General features: G+C 43.7%; 1 protein-coding gene across 2 annotated transcripts in view; it reads right to left on the bottom strand.

The window, feature by feature from the left end:
- The window catches only part of ETV6 (ETS variant transcription factor 6), a 300,096-nt gene extending 281,612 nt beyond the window's left edge, over positions 1–18,484 (bottom strand). The window contains exon 1 of one of the 2 annotated variants that reach the window (XM_049882507.1): positions 18,226–18,484. In XM_049882507.1, coding sequence (XP_049738464.1) covers positions 18,226–18,258 — 33 coding nt within the window. In that variant the 5' untranslated portion in view covers positions 18,259–18,484. The remainder of the gene's footprint in view (positions 1–18,225) is intronic. The other variant, XM_049882505.1, reaches the window with a different exon arrangement.
- Positions 18,485–18,703: the final 219 nt, after the last annotated feature.

Below are 18,703 nucleotides of genomic sequence, written 5' to 3'. Positions count from 1 at the left end.
TCAAGGTTAAACTAATATATTAATTATCAGAAACTCTATGTCTCATGAGCACTAAGCCCTAAGTCCCCATCTTCCCCAAAGAGTTAGCTTACCGTTGGGTCTGGTAAGGCTGGAAGGAAGAGAAAGGAAGTGCAAGGGGAAGGAAATGGCCTCTACATCAATAGCCTTGGCAGCAGAGTTGTTGAGCAAGGGTTTCAACAGTAATGGCGGGAAGAAACATGGCAGCAGCAGTTGTACGCGGTAAGTCCACTCCTCGCTTATTGACATGGTTAGGTCACAAACCAGGTCATTATGCAAAAAATTAGGGATGTGCAAAAATGGAGGATGAACACATCAGATCACAAAATATTATATAGAACATATATGTCCTTCTTGGACACAAGAGGTGGAAAATGTAGGTAGGTGCTACATGTCCTACTGGTCATGAAAGGGTTACTTCCAGATACAAGTTATTAATGTGCAAAATAGCCAGATAGTAGATTTTTTACTATTGTCATAAATGCAAAATGTCAGATAATAAGATAGTTGATAAGTGAGGAGCAGGTATATATATACATTGAATGTTCCCATAAGGACACACCTTAGTGGACGCCCCCTACCTAAAAAAAAAAAAAAAAATTTTTTTTTTTTTTTGCTACCTAGCAGCTCATAAATGTGTATTTTCACTGGGTAGACACGTGCCTGTGGTTTGCTGCTCCCTAAGGTGCTCAGTCTGCTCCTGTAAAGATTTACAGCCTCAGAAACCCTATTGGGCAGCTCTACTCTATCCCATAAGGTTGCTACGAGTCAGAATCAACTCAACACTAGTGAGTTTGGTTTCGACTCAGGGTAGTCTAGATCAGCGCTCCCGTAACAACTCCCAACCTGCGTCACAAGCCCTCTCGGAGTTCATTTTCAGAGGACGCTGGACAACGAGAGCAATTCCTTTGGAAGACTGAGCCAGTTTAAAGTCACGAAAAGATTAAGCTAACAGGTCCTACCTTCGCAAAGTAAGGCTTTTGTTCTGAAAAGCTTGCACTTGGGAGAAGTAACTAGAAAAACTTTGCCTCCTCCCCTCTACCACCCACTTTAACTGGGGTTAAAAAACAAAGAGATAAACATCTGACTGAATGACTGAATGTGCTCAGCTAAGGAGATCAGTCATTTCTCCCACTGAATGAAGCTTAAAGCCTGGTACAACAGCAGACCCAATGATCTACAAAAGAGAAGCAAGGGAAACCTTAGACTCCCTGAAAGGCCAGAGAGGCCTAGAGAAACCACGTGCAGACAAACTTGCCTGCAACCATGATGAATTAAAGGCCAGCAGGGCTGGCAGGCAGCTGCAGCCTGAGTCTGGAAAAGAGGCACTGGCAGGTAGTCAGGAAAACTGGTGACAATTTTGGGAGAAGCGAAATGGTCCCTTGCTAGAACTCGGTTGGATTCAGGAAGTTGAAACTCTTCACGAATCCTGATGCCCTAAAGCCCAGCTGTATGTCAGAGGCAACAAGAGTAAGGAGGAAATGAGCCATTGGCCTTGGGTGGGAGAACCTAAATAAGTGTGTCTACTTATATCTGAAAATATCTTTTTCCGACTGATCCATTTTACACTTACCACACTGTTGATAATCCTAACACACTCTCCTAACAGTATCCTCTTGAAACATTGAGTTGTCCACTGTAAACAGAAATAATGAAGCTGTCATACCATCCATAAGACGTGACTTTGATTTGTTTTTCTAGTCCTGTGGATGCGTGTATGCTCAGTCATTTTCACCAGTTTAGTCCTCCAGGACAATGCACTAAACTTAGACATTCAAAGAGAGCTTCATTTCAGGTTAAGTGTAGAAGAGAAGATGGGATCTAGAGAAGGTTGAAAGTAGTGACAGAAACAGAAATTTGTGCATCAGTGTTCACTGCAGCACTATTCACAATAGCCAAAAGATGGAAACAACCAAAATGTCCATCAACAGATAAATGGATAAACATAATGTGGTATGTCCAGACAATGGAATATTACTCATCCATAGGGAAAAATGAAGTCCTGATACATACTACAGCATGGAAGAACCTTAAGGAGCCCCGGTTAAGTGCTCAGCTGCTAATCAAAAGGTCGGCAGTTCAAGCCCACCAGCCGCTCAAGAGAAAGATGTGGCAGTTGGCTTCCATAAAGATTTATAGCCTTGGGAACCCTAAGGGGCAGTTCTACTCTGTCCTATAGGGTTGCTATGAGTCAGAATCAATGCAATGACAGTGGGTTTGATTTTGGTTTTTGGATGAACCTTAAAAACATGCTGAGTGAAGTAAGTTAGTCACAAAAGCACAAATACTATATAATCCCACTCACATGAAATATTTAGACTAGGCAAATGTATGGAGACCAAAGCTTACTAGTGGTTACCAGGGGTGGGAGGGAGGGGACAAGGGGGAATCGCTTTTAGGAGGAGGAGGATGAAAACAGTTGACCCAATAAAGGGTCAGATTCCTTCCTTTACTTAGAAAGGCAATGACAGACTTCATGGAAGCTCAGAAAGCGATGCTGCTCGTTCAGGTCATCTCTACTGACCACCTAGTAGGCGCATGAGGTAAGGGCCATGTGGCAGTCCCATAGAGAACTGACAGGCCTCTGGCTCCCAGGGTACCATAGGCAACTACATTAAGACTGCACAGAGCAAGAGCAGGCAGCCATCAAGTCCCTCTCCTTGCCCCAGGAGGCATCATAAGCCAAACCAAGAAAGAAGATGGGTCCATGAACAAGCTCATTTATTTTTGGCTGTCCGTGCTGCTTCTCAGAGCCAGGCTGAGGTTCTCGAGCTTTTCGTCTTGCTGCCTATGTTCAAGAAACCCTGGTGGTGTAGTGGTTAAATGCTACAGCTGCTAACCCAAGGGTCAGCAGTTCAAATCCGCCAGGTGCTCCTTGGAAACTCTATGGGGCAGTTCTACTCTGTCCTATTAGGGTCGCTATGAGTCGGAATCGACTCGACGGCACTGGGTTTGGTTTTTTTTTTTTTTTTTGGTCTATGTTCATCTCTGGAAGGTGGGCAAATGAGAGGGAAAGAGTGAGTGAGTGCTGTGTGTGTCTGCGTGAGTTCAGTCCTTAGTTGCACAAGATTGTCTTAGGTATTGGGGTGGCAGTGTGTTGAGCCCTGCCCTATGGTCCCGACACTGGTTCATGAAATATGTCTCTACCTTTCCTCCTTCCTCTACCCTTAAGGGCTATTTGCTCAGGATTTCAACTGCAGGAGATCTTTACCTTAGGCTTCTCTTACATATCACAGAGCCTAGCACCCATAACAATCCCTGGGGTCACTATGGGTCAGACTTGACTCTTTGACAACTGGCTTTTAGCACTCGTTAAGCCCAAAATAAGGAACCCTGGTGGTATAGTGGTTAAGCGCTTGGCTACTAACTGAAAGGTCAGCAGTTCAAAGCCACCAGCCACTCCATGAGAGAAAGATGTGGTAGTCTGCGTCTCTAAAGATTACAGCTTTGGAAACCCTGTGGAGCAGTTCTACTCTGTCCTATATGGTCACTATGTATAGGAATTGACTCAACAGCAATGGGTTTGGTCCCAAAACAACAACAACGAAAAAAACCAAACCAGCTGCCATCAAGTCAATTCTGACTCATGACAACTCCATGTGTTTCAGAGTAGAACTGCGCTTCACAGGGTTTTCAATGGCCGTGACCTTTCAGAAGTAGGTCACCAGGCCTTTCTTCTTAAGTGCCTCTGGGTACATTTGAACCTTTAGCCTTTCATTAGTAGCCAAGTGCTTAGCCACTTGTACTACCTAGGGATTCCAAGCTCATAACAGAAGCTTAATACTCAGCTGATCTTAAAAATTCTATTCAACTAACATACATGGGGCCTCCTCTGCTGGGCACTGTACTGGACACTAGAAACATACTGGACTCCTGCTTTCAGTGGGTTTTCACTCTACTAAGGATGATAAACTATTAAACTACAACCAGATCACTGCCAATAACAGAGGTGCATTCAATGAGTTGTGAAAATAACAGGAAAGGGTGGAGAGATGGACTTTAAATGACAAGCAGGTTGCCAGGCGGGAAAGGGGTTAGGGGAAGATTCCAGGCACAAAGGTTCATTACATGGTTTCAGAGAAGAGCAGGTGTGAGTTGGAGCATAGGGCTTGGGGGAGGTTGGAAATGATACTAAAAAGCTAGGTTGTAAAAGGCCCTGCATGTCATAAGGAGCTGGTTTCATCCTGAACTATAGTGTGATCAATTTTTTTTTGCAGAGGGATCATTCCAGGTTGGATTGGAGGGGGCAGGGAGTGGAAGTAGAAAGGCCAGACAGGAGACAACTAAAGATTCTGGGGCCAGAAGAAAGATAGTGACAGGGTACAAGAGAGATATGAGGTGTGGAGCATGAGATTGCCTTGTAGGTTGGAGAAGACAGCACTTCTGTCCTCCAGAAGCTTAAGATCCAAGAGCTTAAGAAGCAACAGTGGACGAGTCTATTAGTGGACAAGAGTGTTACTGTGCAAGGGACCACGGAAGAATCACCACTCACTCCTCTGAGTCCTGGATGGCTTTCTGTTGGCCTTTGAAGAATGACATAGAAGTGACTTGGCAGAACTATGCATTTACTATCCTTCTTTTGGCTGTTCTACCCGAACAGTTTTTTTTTGCTCTATCTTTATGGTATAAGCTCTTAGACGGATTCTTGTAACAGAGATCTCCACCAAGAAATGCGGTCTCCTCTCACGTTAATCTTGCTCATCAACATCTCTTGGCAGTATCTGACCCGTGTGGGACAAATAAATAAATAAAAACAATAATAATACAGCTTTGCCAGGCTAGCAAACTGATCCAGTCAGAGGATTATAAGAGACACCTGTTTTTTACCACAGCAGCTGCTAGCACAGTAGAAACATGGCATCCTGGTAACAAGTCAGAGCTTTCTTCCATTAAAACTCAAGAGTGGCAGAAATTAGCATGGGCCAATTTTCAGCTATGTCACCAGAATGTGAAAGGAGATTCAAATAAGATTAGACACATAATCAGAACTCTGCTTTGCTGAACTTGGGAAGCTGAATGGTAGTTTGTTTATGGGAAAGTGATTTACCTATTCATCTGTCTTAGTCATCTAGTGCTGCTGTAACAGAAATACCACAAGTGGATGCCTTTAACAAAGAGATGTTTGTTCTCTCACAGTCCAGTAGGCTAAAAGTCTGATTTCAGGACGCCAGCTCCAGAGAAAGGCCTTCTCTCTCTGTCGGCTCTGGAGGAAGGTCCTCGTCACCAGTCTTCGCTTGGTCTGGTAGCATCTCAGCGCAGGAAACCTCAGGTCCAAAGGACGTGCTCTGCTCCGGGCACCGCCTTCTTGGTGGTACGAAGTTCCCAACTCTCTGCTTGCTTCCCTTTCCTTTAATCTCTTAAGAGATAAAAGGTGGTGCAGGCCACACCCCCAGAGAAACTCCCTTTACGTTGGATCAGGGATGTGACCTGGTAAGGGTGTTAAAATTCCACCCTAATCCTCTCTAACATAAAATTACAATCACAAAATGGAGGACAACCACAGAATACTGGAAATTATGGCCTAATCAAGTTAATACACACATTTTGGGGGGGGCATAATTCAATCCATTACATCATCCAAATATTCTATGGCAGAAATCCTTAAAGTAGCCATTATATACTTAGGGTTTTATCACGGACATACTGAAGCTTTTTGAAGTTTGGTTGGTTCCTACCAAACACCTCTTCATTTAAGCCAGCTTAAAAATCAAACCTGAACATAGCCCAGTTTCGAACGTAGAGACTAGCATAAGAGAAAATAAACAACACTTTAAAGTTTCTTTTCAGTTCATTCACTACTAAAGACACATACACACATTATACACAAAATCCACCGACGTATAAACACCACAGGCAAATTATTTCATAGCTGCAATATGTACCCATTACCTTTACAGACCAGACCAGGGAGATGCTCTCAGAAACAGCTTGTTAACAGCCCCTCACATTGCTGCTTAACAATCCGTTTATAGCCCATCAAAAAGCCAATCCTCCAAGGAGATATATTTTACATTTATACCTAAGGTTTCTTTGCCACCGCAGGGCTTAGTTTTGTGTAATTTTTCACTCTATAAGCTAGAAAACGGATCATGCCATAATTTCTGTGACTTACAATCCTATGAGCATGCGATACATGTGCACATATACATACATAGTCACAAGTACAAACCCTCAGAATAGAAGCAGAATGGTGCCCAGGTAAGCACAAGCAATACTATACAGTCTTTTCTAGAGCTAAAAATAGTGCACAAAAGGCATTGTATCAGCTACCCACTCACTGTTCTACTCAGAATGTGCTAATTCTAACTAGTGTTGGTTCTTTAGGTTGGGCCTCTAATATTACTTTACCTAGGAACCTTTCCCTGACCCAAAGAGGCTACTTTCTGAGCATTGGAATGGGGAGAAATCTTTCAGTGGACTAAATTTTGAGACCATTAACTGCACACAAATGCAGACCAAGAGTGTATCTGAAATTGTAAATTTTCACCTAAGCCTAAAATTTGTGCCCTGGGGACACAAGGGCCAGGTGAAACCAAAAAAAACCAAACCTGCTGCTGTCAAGTCGATTCTGAATCCTTTTTGGCAAATGGTAGACCAGAAGTACTACACATGGTGAACTGTCCATATGCAGCCAGCTGAACTAACACCTGCCTTACGCCGCCCACTGTGCCACCAGAACTTCACCAAAGAAGCATCATCTTGCCAATGCAGAACTCACTTGGAATCTCATAAGGATTAAGGGGACAGGACCCTACTAATATGAGACTCCAAGAAGAATCACAGACACAATTTGGGGGCCAGAGCTGTGAAGTGAATCTGTCCGATGATCCATTTGGCATTAAGCCTCATAGTCCTCAAGCAAGTACATCAAGGCAAGCCAACTGGAATTGCCCAAAGTAGGTACTGCAGGCCATCCTAAAAAGCACCCAAATAAGAAATAGGATGTGTTGTGAACTTGCTTTCACCTATAACCTAGATATGATCCAACCAAGAGGCAAGAAGACTACATTCTCATCCACCCACACCTTCTCCATGGTAAACCTTTAAATACCACAGCTGAAATGGAAATATACACAAAACTCTCTTTCCCTTAAATCAGATGGCTCAACATTATGGCTAACCACAAAAATACACAGGCATTCCCCCTACCTTAGAGAAACTCCATTTGATCATTTTACCAAGTTTTTCAGGACAAACAAATTCTCAGAAGAGCTGGTTAACATTAACAGTGACTTGGGCCACTGGGCCCACCTCTTCCTCCTTTGTTAGAATAACAAGGCCTTCCAGTGGGGTCTACATGGCTCTCCACCTCTTTTCTTTCTCACATGTTTAAGGATCTTTTCCCTCTGAGACCCTGTAGCACATGTCTCCAGGCAGAGTATACTGCCCTGTACCCAGAATGTGATAAACAGACTGCTGTTGATGTCAGACTCCCTGTTCATACTCTAAGGGTAGCCAGCTTAGACAAGCCAACGTGCCAGGAAGGGTGGAAGCACGTAAGACGGATGTACTCATAGGTGCTCTAACTGAGATGTAACCCAAAACCTAGGTCCCCCTGCCCATCCCCTGCCTGTCTGGGTGAAAGTTAAAGATACCCTCAGAGCATGCTGAAAAAGATTAGAGGATCATCACTCCAGCCTTCCTGTGCTCGCCAACATTCCCTCTGGATTCCATCGTGTTCAAAAGCTGTGTCTGACCTACAACTGACTTCTGCCCGAGCACAGTACGCCATCACCACCCAACTCAGGGCCCTGCCAAAAGCACAGAGCCTCAGAGATGCAAAAAGTGGAATCCAAAATTCAGAAAATGAGCCTTTGTTTCTCCGGCTCTCTGAGGGAAAATACTCTTACCTTTCTAACTGGTCTTGTTGCTCCCTCCACCTCACCCTGAACTATCAGAGTCAGCAGACTAAGGGAAGCACTAAATGGCACAAAGTCAAATAAGGCACTGGAGGTGTTCCAGGGGATTTGAGGTGTAGTCAGCCAAATCAAGTCATTCAGGTCTCAAAGTCGGGGAGAGGAGGAGACGTACCCAGACTGGGGATTTATGCTGTTCACATTTCATCACAAGAATGACGACTCTCCCACCACGTTCACCTCACTTTGCAGAAAGACCAGATCAAAAGGCGAAAGTGAGAGTAAGTCCCAACCTACCAACCCCACCTACCCCCAGCCATTACTGTCACTCAAGACCCGTTATTCAGGAGAGTGACAGGTCTCAACAGCACAAAGCACCAGTCAAGTGAACTCACGACACAGGTTTTTCTAATCTCCCAGATCTCGAGTCAAAAGGAAGACACAAAAATGCACCAAGTATCCAATCCTTCAGATTTTCCACTTCCCAAAATCAGGCGTGCCAACTCCATGGCAGGGACTTGGGCACAAGTAAACAAGGAGGACCAAAGAAAAGAGAAGTCAGTTCTGCCCCTTTGGGTGCCCGGCCTGTGATCTAAATCAATACATGGAAATAATTAGCTGGACCATGTGGGTGAGTCAGGAGAAGCTACAATGTGGTTTGCTCTGGCAAGAGTGATCTGATAGTCAAGAACAGTCTGGGAAAAACAAACGGTGTAGAAATAATGAATGAATAATGAAGGAAGTAATGTTGAGAGGTTTCCTTGCCTACTCTAAGCTCTTTAAAACAGTTAAGAGTTTACCAAACTCCCATCCTCCCCCCTTTGCTCTTGCACCCTTCCTAATGAAATCTCCATTACGCTTCCTCTTGCCCATACCTGTGCTGATATACTTGCCTGAGTATTAAGTATTAGGCTTCAGACAACACAAATTCTAAATTCCTAAACTGTCTCTTGACCTCTAATGTTCATTAAAGACCCCAGGGCTCTTCTGTGCCACACCCACAGGGAAGTGGGCTGACTGGGGCCCTACCTCCTTCCTTCTCATTGCTCAGCAGTGCCAAAACTTCAGCTGCCACACCTAGATTCACACTTTCACTAGGGGACAAGGGGGAAGTTTTTGAGGAAATAGGTAACTTCAGAGACAAACTGTTCTTTGGGGGTTGATTTTTTAACTACGAGGCTGATTTATATCTGTAGCTCATTTCTTCCAGGAAACACTTTAGAATCAGCATCTCATCTTTGGTTACTGCTTCCTCACGTATAGGAGGTGTGAGCGAAGCAGGGATTACTGACCTCATTAAGCTGATGTCTTAAGAAAGATAAAGTTAAACACCCATCATGACCTGCTAGAGACAGCACAAGGCAGCTCTGAAGAAAATCACAAACTTCCACGTGGATTTTCAAGGAGGAGTGCAGATGAATGGTTTTCCCCAAACCCACTGCCCTTTCTAGAACACAATGAGGGTTCCCAGATCTGTTTCATGGGGTCAGAGGAAGAGGCAGCTAACACTCCACCAGTCATCAAAAAGGATGATTTTCCAGTCTATATTTCACCTTCTCATTTAATATGTACATACACGGGAAGATCCAGAAATGCATTTCAAGTCTATTAATGAAAAGACCATACCAACTACCTAGAGAGACTTCAGTCCCTTACCATCTACCAAAAAGGAAGTTTCCCTCATGCCCCAAAGTAACAAATTTGGCTTTCTCGAACTCTTCTGTATAATTAAACTTCTACTAAGAGGTATCTACCCCCTCTCTTGAAACTGGAAATTCACCACCCTACAGCAAACAGTGTCTGTTCTGTGGTCAGACAGACATAGCATTGCCTGTTAAACAAAAGCAGACTAAAGAATTGATGCTCTTTTTCAAGTTTCACCCTGGTCATAAATAATAAGCAACTGTATGAACAAGAGGATCCCTGAATAGGTTTGAATACTTGAGTGCTGAGTAATAACGCTAGTTAGATTCCCTGTACAGTACTTCCAGACTTAGGGTTTTTTTTTTTTCTTTCATCTCTGGAAACTTACTCGGAACCATGCCAGTTGCTCCCTCAAAACTTTGCTGCAAGATGCAAGAAAGCATTTGTTGTTACCATGTAATTGCAGTTGGCTCGTCTCTCCTGTTGTTGATGGTTGTACTCAATTAAAAGAGTTTTTCTGAGCACCAAGTGATCTTGGTCTTATGAGAAAGTCAATGGGGTAGTGACAAGAGCACTGTGTGGCGAGCTGAGACACTTGGGAGCCCTATTTTGAATCAGATGGTGCCATGAACCAGCCATGTGAGATTGTGTAAGATGAACATCCCTGGTTTTTTGTATTCTTAAATGTATAATGAAGGTGCAGGACTAGAAAATCTCTAGCCCCTTCTAGATTCATATGTTGTGGAGATTATGTAAAAGGGTAAAAGAACTAACTAACCGGGCACTTAGAGAAGAACTAACTTTAGGAAACTAAGTCACTGCATCAGGCAATTTACGTATCTCACATAATCATCCCAACAATCCTAAAAAACTTGTTGCTGTCGAGTCAATTGCGATTATGGTAGCCTACGTGTTACAGAGTAGAACTGCTCCATGGGGTTTTCTTGGCTGTAACCTTATGGAAGAAGATCAGTAGGTCTTTCTTCTATAGTGCTGCAGAGTGGGTTTGAACTGCCAACCTTTAGGTTAGTCAAGCACAAACCGTCTATACCACCCAGGGACCCAACAACCCTAAGAGACAGGTATTCTTACTACCACTTCAGATGGGTTAACAGGCTCAAGATTGAGTAATTTGAACAAGCTTAAGTTCAAGAGCCAGAATTCACACTCAGTACCGTCTAACCCTGTGGCTACACTCTTCCCAAAGAAGCACTCCACAAAACGGCAACGGCATAGAGACCTCTTCTCAGCAAATTATAATCCCCTTAGCCAAACTGGGTTTGCAGGTAAGGACCAAAGAACAACATAAGACAGACTAAAATTCAATATCAAAATCTGAAGTACTGGCAATTGGAACTACACTGTGGCAACACTTATATCATTGAGCACATTCACTGACAGCACTCAGACCAGCAGGGCAACGCATCCTTTTCAGGTCATTCAGGAAATGAGATCGTTTTCCGTATGTCTGGCTCCCACTGTACAAACGGAAAATACCCCCAGGGAGTATACAAGGTCTGGGAATGCACAGACGTGTTGGAATAGCTCTTTGGTGTCTTCACTGGGGAGTAAAGGACTTTTCATAAGTCATTCATCCAGATAACCGAAGGTTGGCTTTTTAAAACTTAACATTTTTATGTCATATTTTTATGGGTATCTTCCCAAAATGGATTACATTCTTTCCTCACATCTTAAATTTCATAATTTAAACTTTGTCTTTAACTTAAAAGTCATAATTATGAACATCAATAATCATCAGTCACTGTGTGGTACAAGCAAAGGGGTTTAAACCTACATATGAGTCCTAACTATGAAGCTAATGCTTTGTATCATTTCTTAGCTGCTTTGTATCATTTTTTTCTCTGCCTATTGTTGGAGCATCACTGACCCTGAACAGAATACCTGATTTTGACTCTGGCTCAGCCACAATCACCAAAATGAGCCCAGGCAAGCTATTTAAATTCCACAAGACTCAGTTTCCTCATCTCTTTCATGAGAAATGTGAACTACTCTTTGCAATTACCTCCACACCCTCTCCACTTTCTGTCCTGTATTTGCTCTGAAGACACTCTTCCTTAAAGTCATCTAAATTCAGGTGGCCAAAATACTCTCTTCATTCAAGTATGTTAGAACAAAACTCTGCATTACAGTCAAGAGCAATTTTAATCATGTGCTAGGCAAAAGTCCAGTAGGTTCAGGCCACCTTGACAGAGGAGAGGAGAAAAGATTATTCTTTTGGTGGTAGAAGCAAAAAATGGAATACCTGAAAAGATTTCAAACAAATTTCTAGAAATCACATAGTATTAAAAATGTACACGATCAGTAGTTTCAAAAAAAACACTGGGGTTCATGGATCTAGGCAAAAACCTTAAAAGACAGAATGGCATGGAAGGAGAAGAGTCTGACCAGTGTGTGATGCGGCAAGGACAGGCGTCTGGCCCGAGGCTGGGCAGGACGAGAGGACACAAGCTTACAGACTTTCCACCACTTAATGAAGGAATAATCAGGCATTGGGGAAATACGAGAAAAGCAAAGAGAGAAAATAAAGATTTCTGAGAAAAACCTGAAGGGCCTAAAATGGAAACCATTAAAAGAAAGCCACAATATCACTAGAGAGCATGAGGGATTGTTGTAAGAAGGGAAAGCTCGGGCATTCGTGCCAAGGTGGGTGGCTCTGTGTGACCACTGTGTTGTCGCCGTAACCAGTGGAGCAGCTAGGAACAAACCACCTTCAGAAGAGACCTGAGAGCCAAGGGCATTCAGGACCATCTCTGCCAGCTCTATCCCTGCCTCTCATCTCAACTTATGTGGCATTCCACACCACCCCCATTACTCTTAGTCTCCTAATATTCTTCACAAAGATGGTGGCACCTCAGAATAGTATCGTGGAAAATACTTTGGAAGTACAGTCAGATAATATAGATTCCAGTCCTAGCTTTGCCACTTACATAGTGTGAGATCTTGGGCCGATACATCACTTAACCTCTTTAGGCTTCAGTTTCCTCATTTGTAAAATGGGGCAGAAAACTGCATCCCTGAGTGGCTTGGGAAGATAACATGAGACAGTATAGATAAAACACCTAGCATCATGACCAGCATGATGATAATGATGATGAAGTAGAAGGGGAGAAGGAGAAGGAAAGAGGTAGGAGGTAAAAAAGGAAGAAGAAAGGAGGAAGGAGGAGGTGGTAGAACTAGAATATGAGGAGGAAGAGGAAGATGAGCAAGAACAAGAAGAAAATGCCTTTAAGTAGTAAATCACTACACAGCTGTAAGCTGATGGTTTAGGAGTACTAACTGCTAAACAGTAGACAAACACTATTAATTACACAGAATTGATAAAGCTCCCAAAATGCAAGTGTTCCACAGTTTTCCATAAGCATAGGGCTGAGTGAGCAGTTCTGCTCATCTGGGAGTCCACACTTAATAAACTCCTGGTAAGGCCTTCCTTAGCCAGTCCCCACCCACACTTTATAAGAATCCCAGATCATGTAGACAAAAGCCAGGTTGACCTGTACATTTTTACTATCTCAGAAGAAAGGGTAATCAAGCAAATTAGCAGAGCAAATAATATATTTGTGGTAATATTTCAACACTAAAGGAACAGACTTCAAGCACATGATAACACTCAGCGGTAACCAGCCGATGATGTATCACAGAAGTCATCTTTGCCTGTTTATTGAGGTTCATCCTGAGATGCCCCAGTAAGCAACACTTTATTAGTCTGGTTCCTATATCTTCAGAAAAATCAATGAAAATGTGCTTGTGTTTTAATAAGCTATAATTCTAACTCCTCACTAATTTAGACTAGTCTTTTCCTCCAGTCATTTCGGTGTGGGAACCCTGAGAAAACTCACACTCCTTCTATTCAACAAATACACACAGAGATTGGTTTCTTCCACACATCCAACAACAAATACAACAGTGATGGCCTCTGTTGAAACCAAACTCCAGTGCTTTTTCTAAAGTGACATTCACTTTGTATACCCCATGCCCCAGGGGGCTTCATTTGACACTGACTCTCTTGACTGGGAGATCTACACCAAGGGCAAGTTTTAAAAATTGGCAATAAAACAAAACTGCTCTTCACTTAAGTCCCAGAAACCTCTTGCACCCTTGGCCCCTGCCCTTCCTTGGTATGAGTAAATGCAGGTCAACTAGGATTTATAGAATTTATTTTAGTTCTACCTGCCTTTGATGCCCACAATTGGGATATTTTCTCCCTAGATCTACTCTAAGGAGGATAATTTCCACAGCTACTTCTCTAGGACCAGCCACCAGGTTTTTAGCTTTCACTGGTTTACACAGGAAACTTTACCACACATAAATGGAAGGTATGGGTTTGGCTGCCCCTGGGTAAGAGCCTATGGCCCATTCAAGGATTCCTCTGAGGTACCCTAAGAGTGGGACCACTGCTTCAGCTCAGTGGAAAAGTACCAACCCTTCATAAGCTGTAAACATTACTGTTGCAAAGAGTGGTGCAAATACAAGTCCATCAGGCCCTTCTCCACTCATCCCCTACCTCCTACTACTTCCTCTTCTCGTACCTGACAGTACCCTCTCAGCCCAATGCTCCCCACACACCATCTTCCTTGGCACATACCTCAATGCCCTCATACCAGCTGGCTTGTGATTAAAATGGACCAAGCTAGGAAATGCCAGAGAGGGTGAAGCCTGTTATATCAAATTTCCTTGACCTTTTATAGAGATGCACCAAGAACCCAGAGAGTGCGGTAAGGTGGCCTGAGAACTAGGAGGCCCGTATTACTCTAAACACAGCTTAGGCACCATTCAGCTGAAGCAAACCATTCAGCTCTCTGGACCTCCTCTCTGTAAAAATAGTTTGACCCAGTAGATCTCCAAGGTCTTCCAATTCTAAAGTCTAATTAACTCTAAAAAAAGTTCTCTAATTTATTGTCAGAAAAACTAGGGGAAAAATTAGAAGCCTGCCAATCTGAACCTTTTAAGGTGATTTCTCAAATCCTTTTGTTGTATCTTTACTCCGATTTTTTGTTTGTTTTTGATCTGGGTTTTGACAAAGAAACAGTTTTTTAATTTTTTATTAAAATAATAAAAATTATTGTTATACGAAATTTCTATTTTTTTGGACAGACACCCAAGGAGTGCTCTAGCTCTCTCTGTGACTGCAGTGTGGCCCTATGAAGTACTTGATGCAGGCTAGTGGATGAAAGTGGTAAGTCAGCCTGAGGTACACAGGGACAGAGAGGAAAGAGCACTGACCAAGCTTCGCTTCTAATCAGCAAACACCACTGGGAACATTTCATGTAGATCCTGGGACACAGAGATAATCATCACTAAACCCAAGGAGTTCAGAGTCCACTGGGGGAGACCAAGAGAGTCTCAGTTAATAGACAAAATTTTAAAACAAAGTTTCTATCCTGCTAAGAAAGATGACCATAAGGAGGGCAGAGAAAAGAGGTGACAAGGAAAATTATGTGACTAGTTTTCGTATTCTGGAAAGCCCTTGCCGACTAAAGCACTGTGCCAAGCCTTACGAAGGACTGCGTCTGCTGGGCCATGAACACTTTCCGCTGCAACTTGGCTGAACTTAAAACTGAGCAGGTGACCTAAAGGTGAAGGCTGTAATGGAAAAGACAGGTTCTTCCTTCCTCCTGTGACCAGCACAGTCAGCTAGGCAATCCTCTGAAAAAAATCATTTGTCTTTCTGTTTAGATCAGTGACCTTAGCCTTATATTTTAAACAACTGAGGCATTTCGACGCTCATGATGACAGTGTAAGAACACACCAAAGACCAAGCCCACTGCAGAGAAACAACGGAGCTGAAAGTTCCCATCCTGCCACAGTGACAGTTTGGGTGACCTTGGGCTAGTCCTTCACCTCCCTTTTGATCCTACTGTACAAACTGTCTGATATTAACTTCCCTAAGTGATGGGAAGATGCTTATAAGCCAAAAATAAATATAAAGGCCCTTACAGGCATTCACTGTCAGCCACCACCACATAGGAAACCATGACAAAGGTGTCACTGATCAACCGATTCAGAAGCTTTCACCTTGAAAACTCCACCTAAAGCATACACTGCTCTTTCCTAGCAGAAAAGGTCTTGCTCAGAAGTAAACAAAGCATTTCCCTCTGTGGCTACCCCTGGTCAGGCTCCTCTGGGCTCCATCGCACCAACTGCTGAGGAATTTACTGCCTGCTGACCAGCTGCTTTTAAGTAAAGAGAGCAAGTGAGGAAGGTTTAGGGAGTGGACAGGAGTGAGAGGAATCTCTCTACATATAGAAAGCCCTCTGTCTCACGTGTCTTTGGTACATCAGCTTCATCAGCTGATCCTTGAGAGCTTCTGACATTCATTCTCCTCTCTATAGAGAAGTTCATTGTTTACTGGACTCTAGAAGCAATCCCAGTACTTGCTTGTGGGTTACTGCAAATATTTTTTACTATGCAGTCACTGTACCACATCCCAAGGACTAAATGAAACACTGTACACATCACCAGAGCATTTTCAGATGACCTGGAATAATCCTAGTTCTTGGTCCCCAGCTCTTGTAACAGTGTGAATTAAACCAACTCCTTGGAAAGATAAACCTCACATATGTGCACCTAAACATAAGCACCGTCTAAACAAATACTCGTATATTGTATCCATGAAGAACAAGCTGAACTAAAAGTGATACCTTCATTACCGGTGAAGAACATTCAATCTAGTTTAGTTACCTAGAATTACACAGAAATGAAAGGAAGCACCTGAAAGAACAGTAACAAGGAAAAAAATAACAGACACAATTATGTCAACCATGGACATAATGTTGATGTCACATGTAAGAAAGTGTTTTGTTTTGGCTGGGGGTTGGTTCTGTCTGTGTAAGGAAAAGGGCTGCTAGGTCTTTTCCCATTAGAGTTCAAGGAGAAGAGCCACTCAGTAGCACTTCTGCCTCCAGCACACAACCACAATAAGCCCAAGGACAGCGGGGATATGCAGTGTCTTTATTAAGAGGTACCATTAAAAGTCACAGAAAGGATGGCCTTTTTTGGAGTTTTTGCCCAAAAATTACTGCCCCACTGTTGGTCCAGGATTTTCTGATGTCAGATTTATTGCCATAGTGCTAAATACAATTTATGAATTTAATACCCTATTACTTAGTTATCTCCATTTGTTATGAAATGTCAAGTAAATGAGATTATCCATACCACAGATTTTACCAAGATTGATGTAGAATCTAATTTACGTAGCAAAAGAAACTGCGTTTGAAGTACCAAAATACCCTCAATTTTTTACTGTAGCACCCTCTCCATTCCCACAGACATACTGTACCCCCACATATAGACAAACACAGAAGCCCAAAAGTTCCGTTGGGTATTTTTGTGAGGCAAAAACAAAGAAACCCTACCAGTCTTTTCAGTTCACGTTAGCCCTACCTCAACCCCATGAAAATCTTTCCTGATAACAAACAATAACATCTGAGTATGATTACAAAAACCTAGCAAGTGTGTCTCCCCCAAAAGAAATCCTAATGGGAAGCAGTACGAAAATAAGAGAGATTTCTCTAACTTTCCACAAAAAAAGAAAACGGTTCATTTGTACATTGTTTCTGTAGTGTCCACTCAATGAACACACATATTAAATAGGGGAAGTCAGAAACAAACTTCAACAGCTTCAGCTTCTCACTGAAGCAGAAGGCTCTTCCACGCTGGTACTGATTGAACAGTGAAATGAATACAGCGGACAAGAAATGCAGCAATGGGAAAAATAACTGGGGGACAATCACAAATCACCCTGCCTCCCCCACGGTGGCAAACTTTACAACAACTTTTTAAAAGCAACAAACGGCAGCACCACCAAACCTTCATAGATATAAATACGGGCACACACAACACTACTTGGAAGCCAAGTACTGTGTTTGCAAACATTCAACATTCTGCATTTACGACACTGCAAAACATGGCCAGAAAACTGGGTGATTTCTACTCAGAGATATCCTTCCTGCACTGTCAAACAGAGAAGGTCATTTTGCCTGGACATTTAGATAGTTCTTTCTTTCCATGCATCACAGGAGTTTTCTAATTTGGGATTGCTCGGCTTTCATATACATCGGAATAATAGAAGCATTTGGCAACTTTATTCTCTTGGGTTTTAAAAAAAGAAATTCATTGTGCAATGCTCAGGAAAAACTAACACCAGGACTGTCTCTCCGACCAGCACTTGTAATTACGATCAGAAGAGGGGGTGGGGGGAATCCTGTCTGATCAGACCCAGGCTTGTCCTGGAAAAAAAAAAAAAAAAAGGCTCCATCCTCAGAAGGGGCTGGAGAACTTTTCTTCTAAGAAGACCACCCCTCCGGAACAAAAGTTACATTTCAGTCACATGTTGGGTGTAGGAATAGGGAGAAGATTTTTTCAAAGCACACTAATTACCAGGGTGTTTTACAGTTCTGGAAACAACCCGGGTTCCTCCTGACCAATTGTGACGGACATTTCATTGTCAAAAAGAAAGGGGGTGGATGCTGACCGAGTAGACGACAGGGGGCTCGGCGGGGGGAGTAGCAAGGTTACATTAAAGGGTACACCAGCCGCCGCGAGCTGCATCTCCTTCCCTCGCGCCCCAAATAATTTACTGCGAACAGAGCAGCTGCAACAGCCTACTCTGAAGAGCCCAGCACGACTGCCCCTGGCCGGTGCAGCTCAAGGTTTTCGACCAGGAGAGGGAGAGGGAGAAGATTTTTACCTTAATGCTACACTGAGCAGGAGTCTCAGACATGTCTCACAGCGAGAGAGATCAGGAAGTTCTCAGTTTTTTTCCACTTTCCTTTCCTCTCCCCAACCCAGAAATGCTCCACGGCCAGCCGGACGCGGTCATTTAAGAAGTTTCTTCCAGCATCTCCCCCGGCAGCCGCCCCGGGGGTCTGCGAGCGCGCGGGGCGGGGCGGGGCGGCGCGGCCGGCAGAGTTGGGCGCGCGGGGCGGCGGGGGCGTGGGACCCGGGCCGGACCGCCGCCGCGGGGTCTGCAGGTCGCGGCGCGGCGCGGCGCGGCGACCCGGGGCGCAGCCCGGCCTCCCGGTCTCTCCTCCCACCCGCGGCCGGCGCCCCCGCCCCCCGCCCTCCCGCCGCTCTCCCTCGCTCTCTCGAATGTTTTCCTTCCTGGAAGAGAGAAACTGAAAGGCAGAACTGAGAAAGCTCTTTGCTCATTGATCTTGAGAGTTTCA

Source organism: Elephas maximus, chromosome 4 (assembly GCF_024166365.1).
Source record: "Elephas maximus indicus isolate mEleMax1 chromosome 4, mEleMax1 primary haplotype, whole genome shotgun sequence".
NCBI classification, from domain to species: domain Eukaryota; kingdom Metazoa; phylum Chordata; class Mammalia; order Proboscidea; family Elephantidae; genus Elephas; species Elephas maximus.
This window is presented reverse-complemented; position numbering and strand designations above follow the sequence as displayed.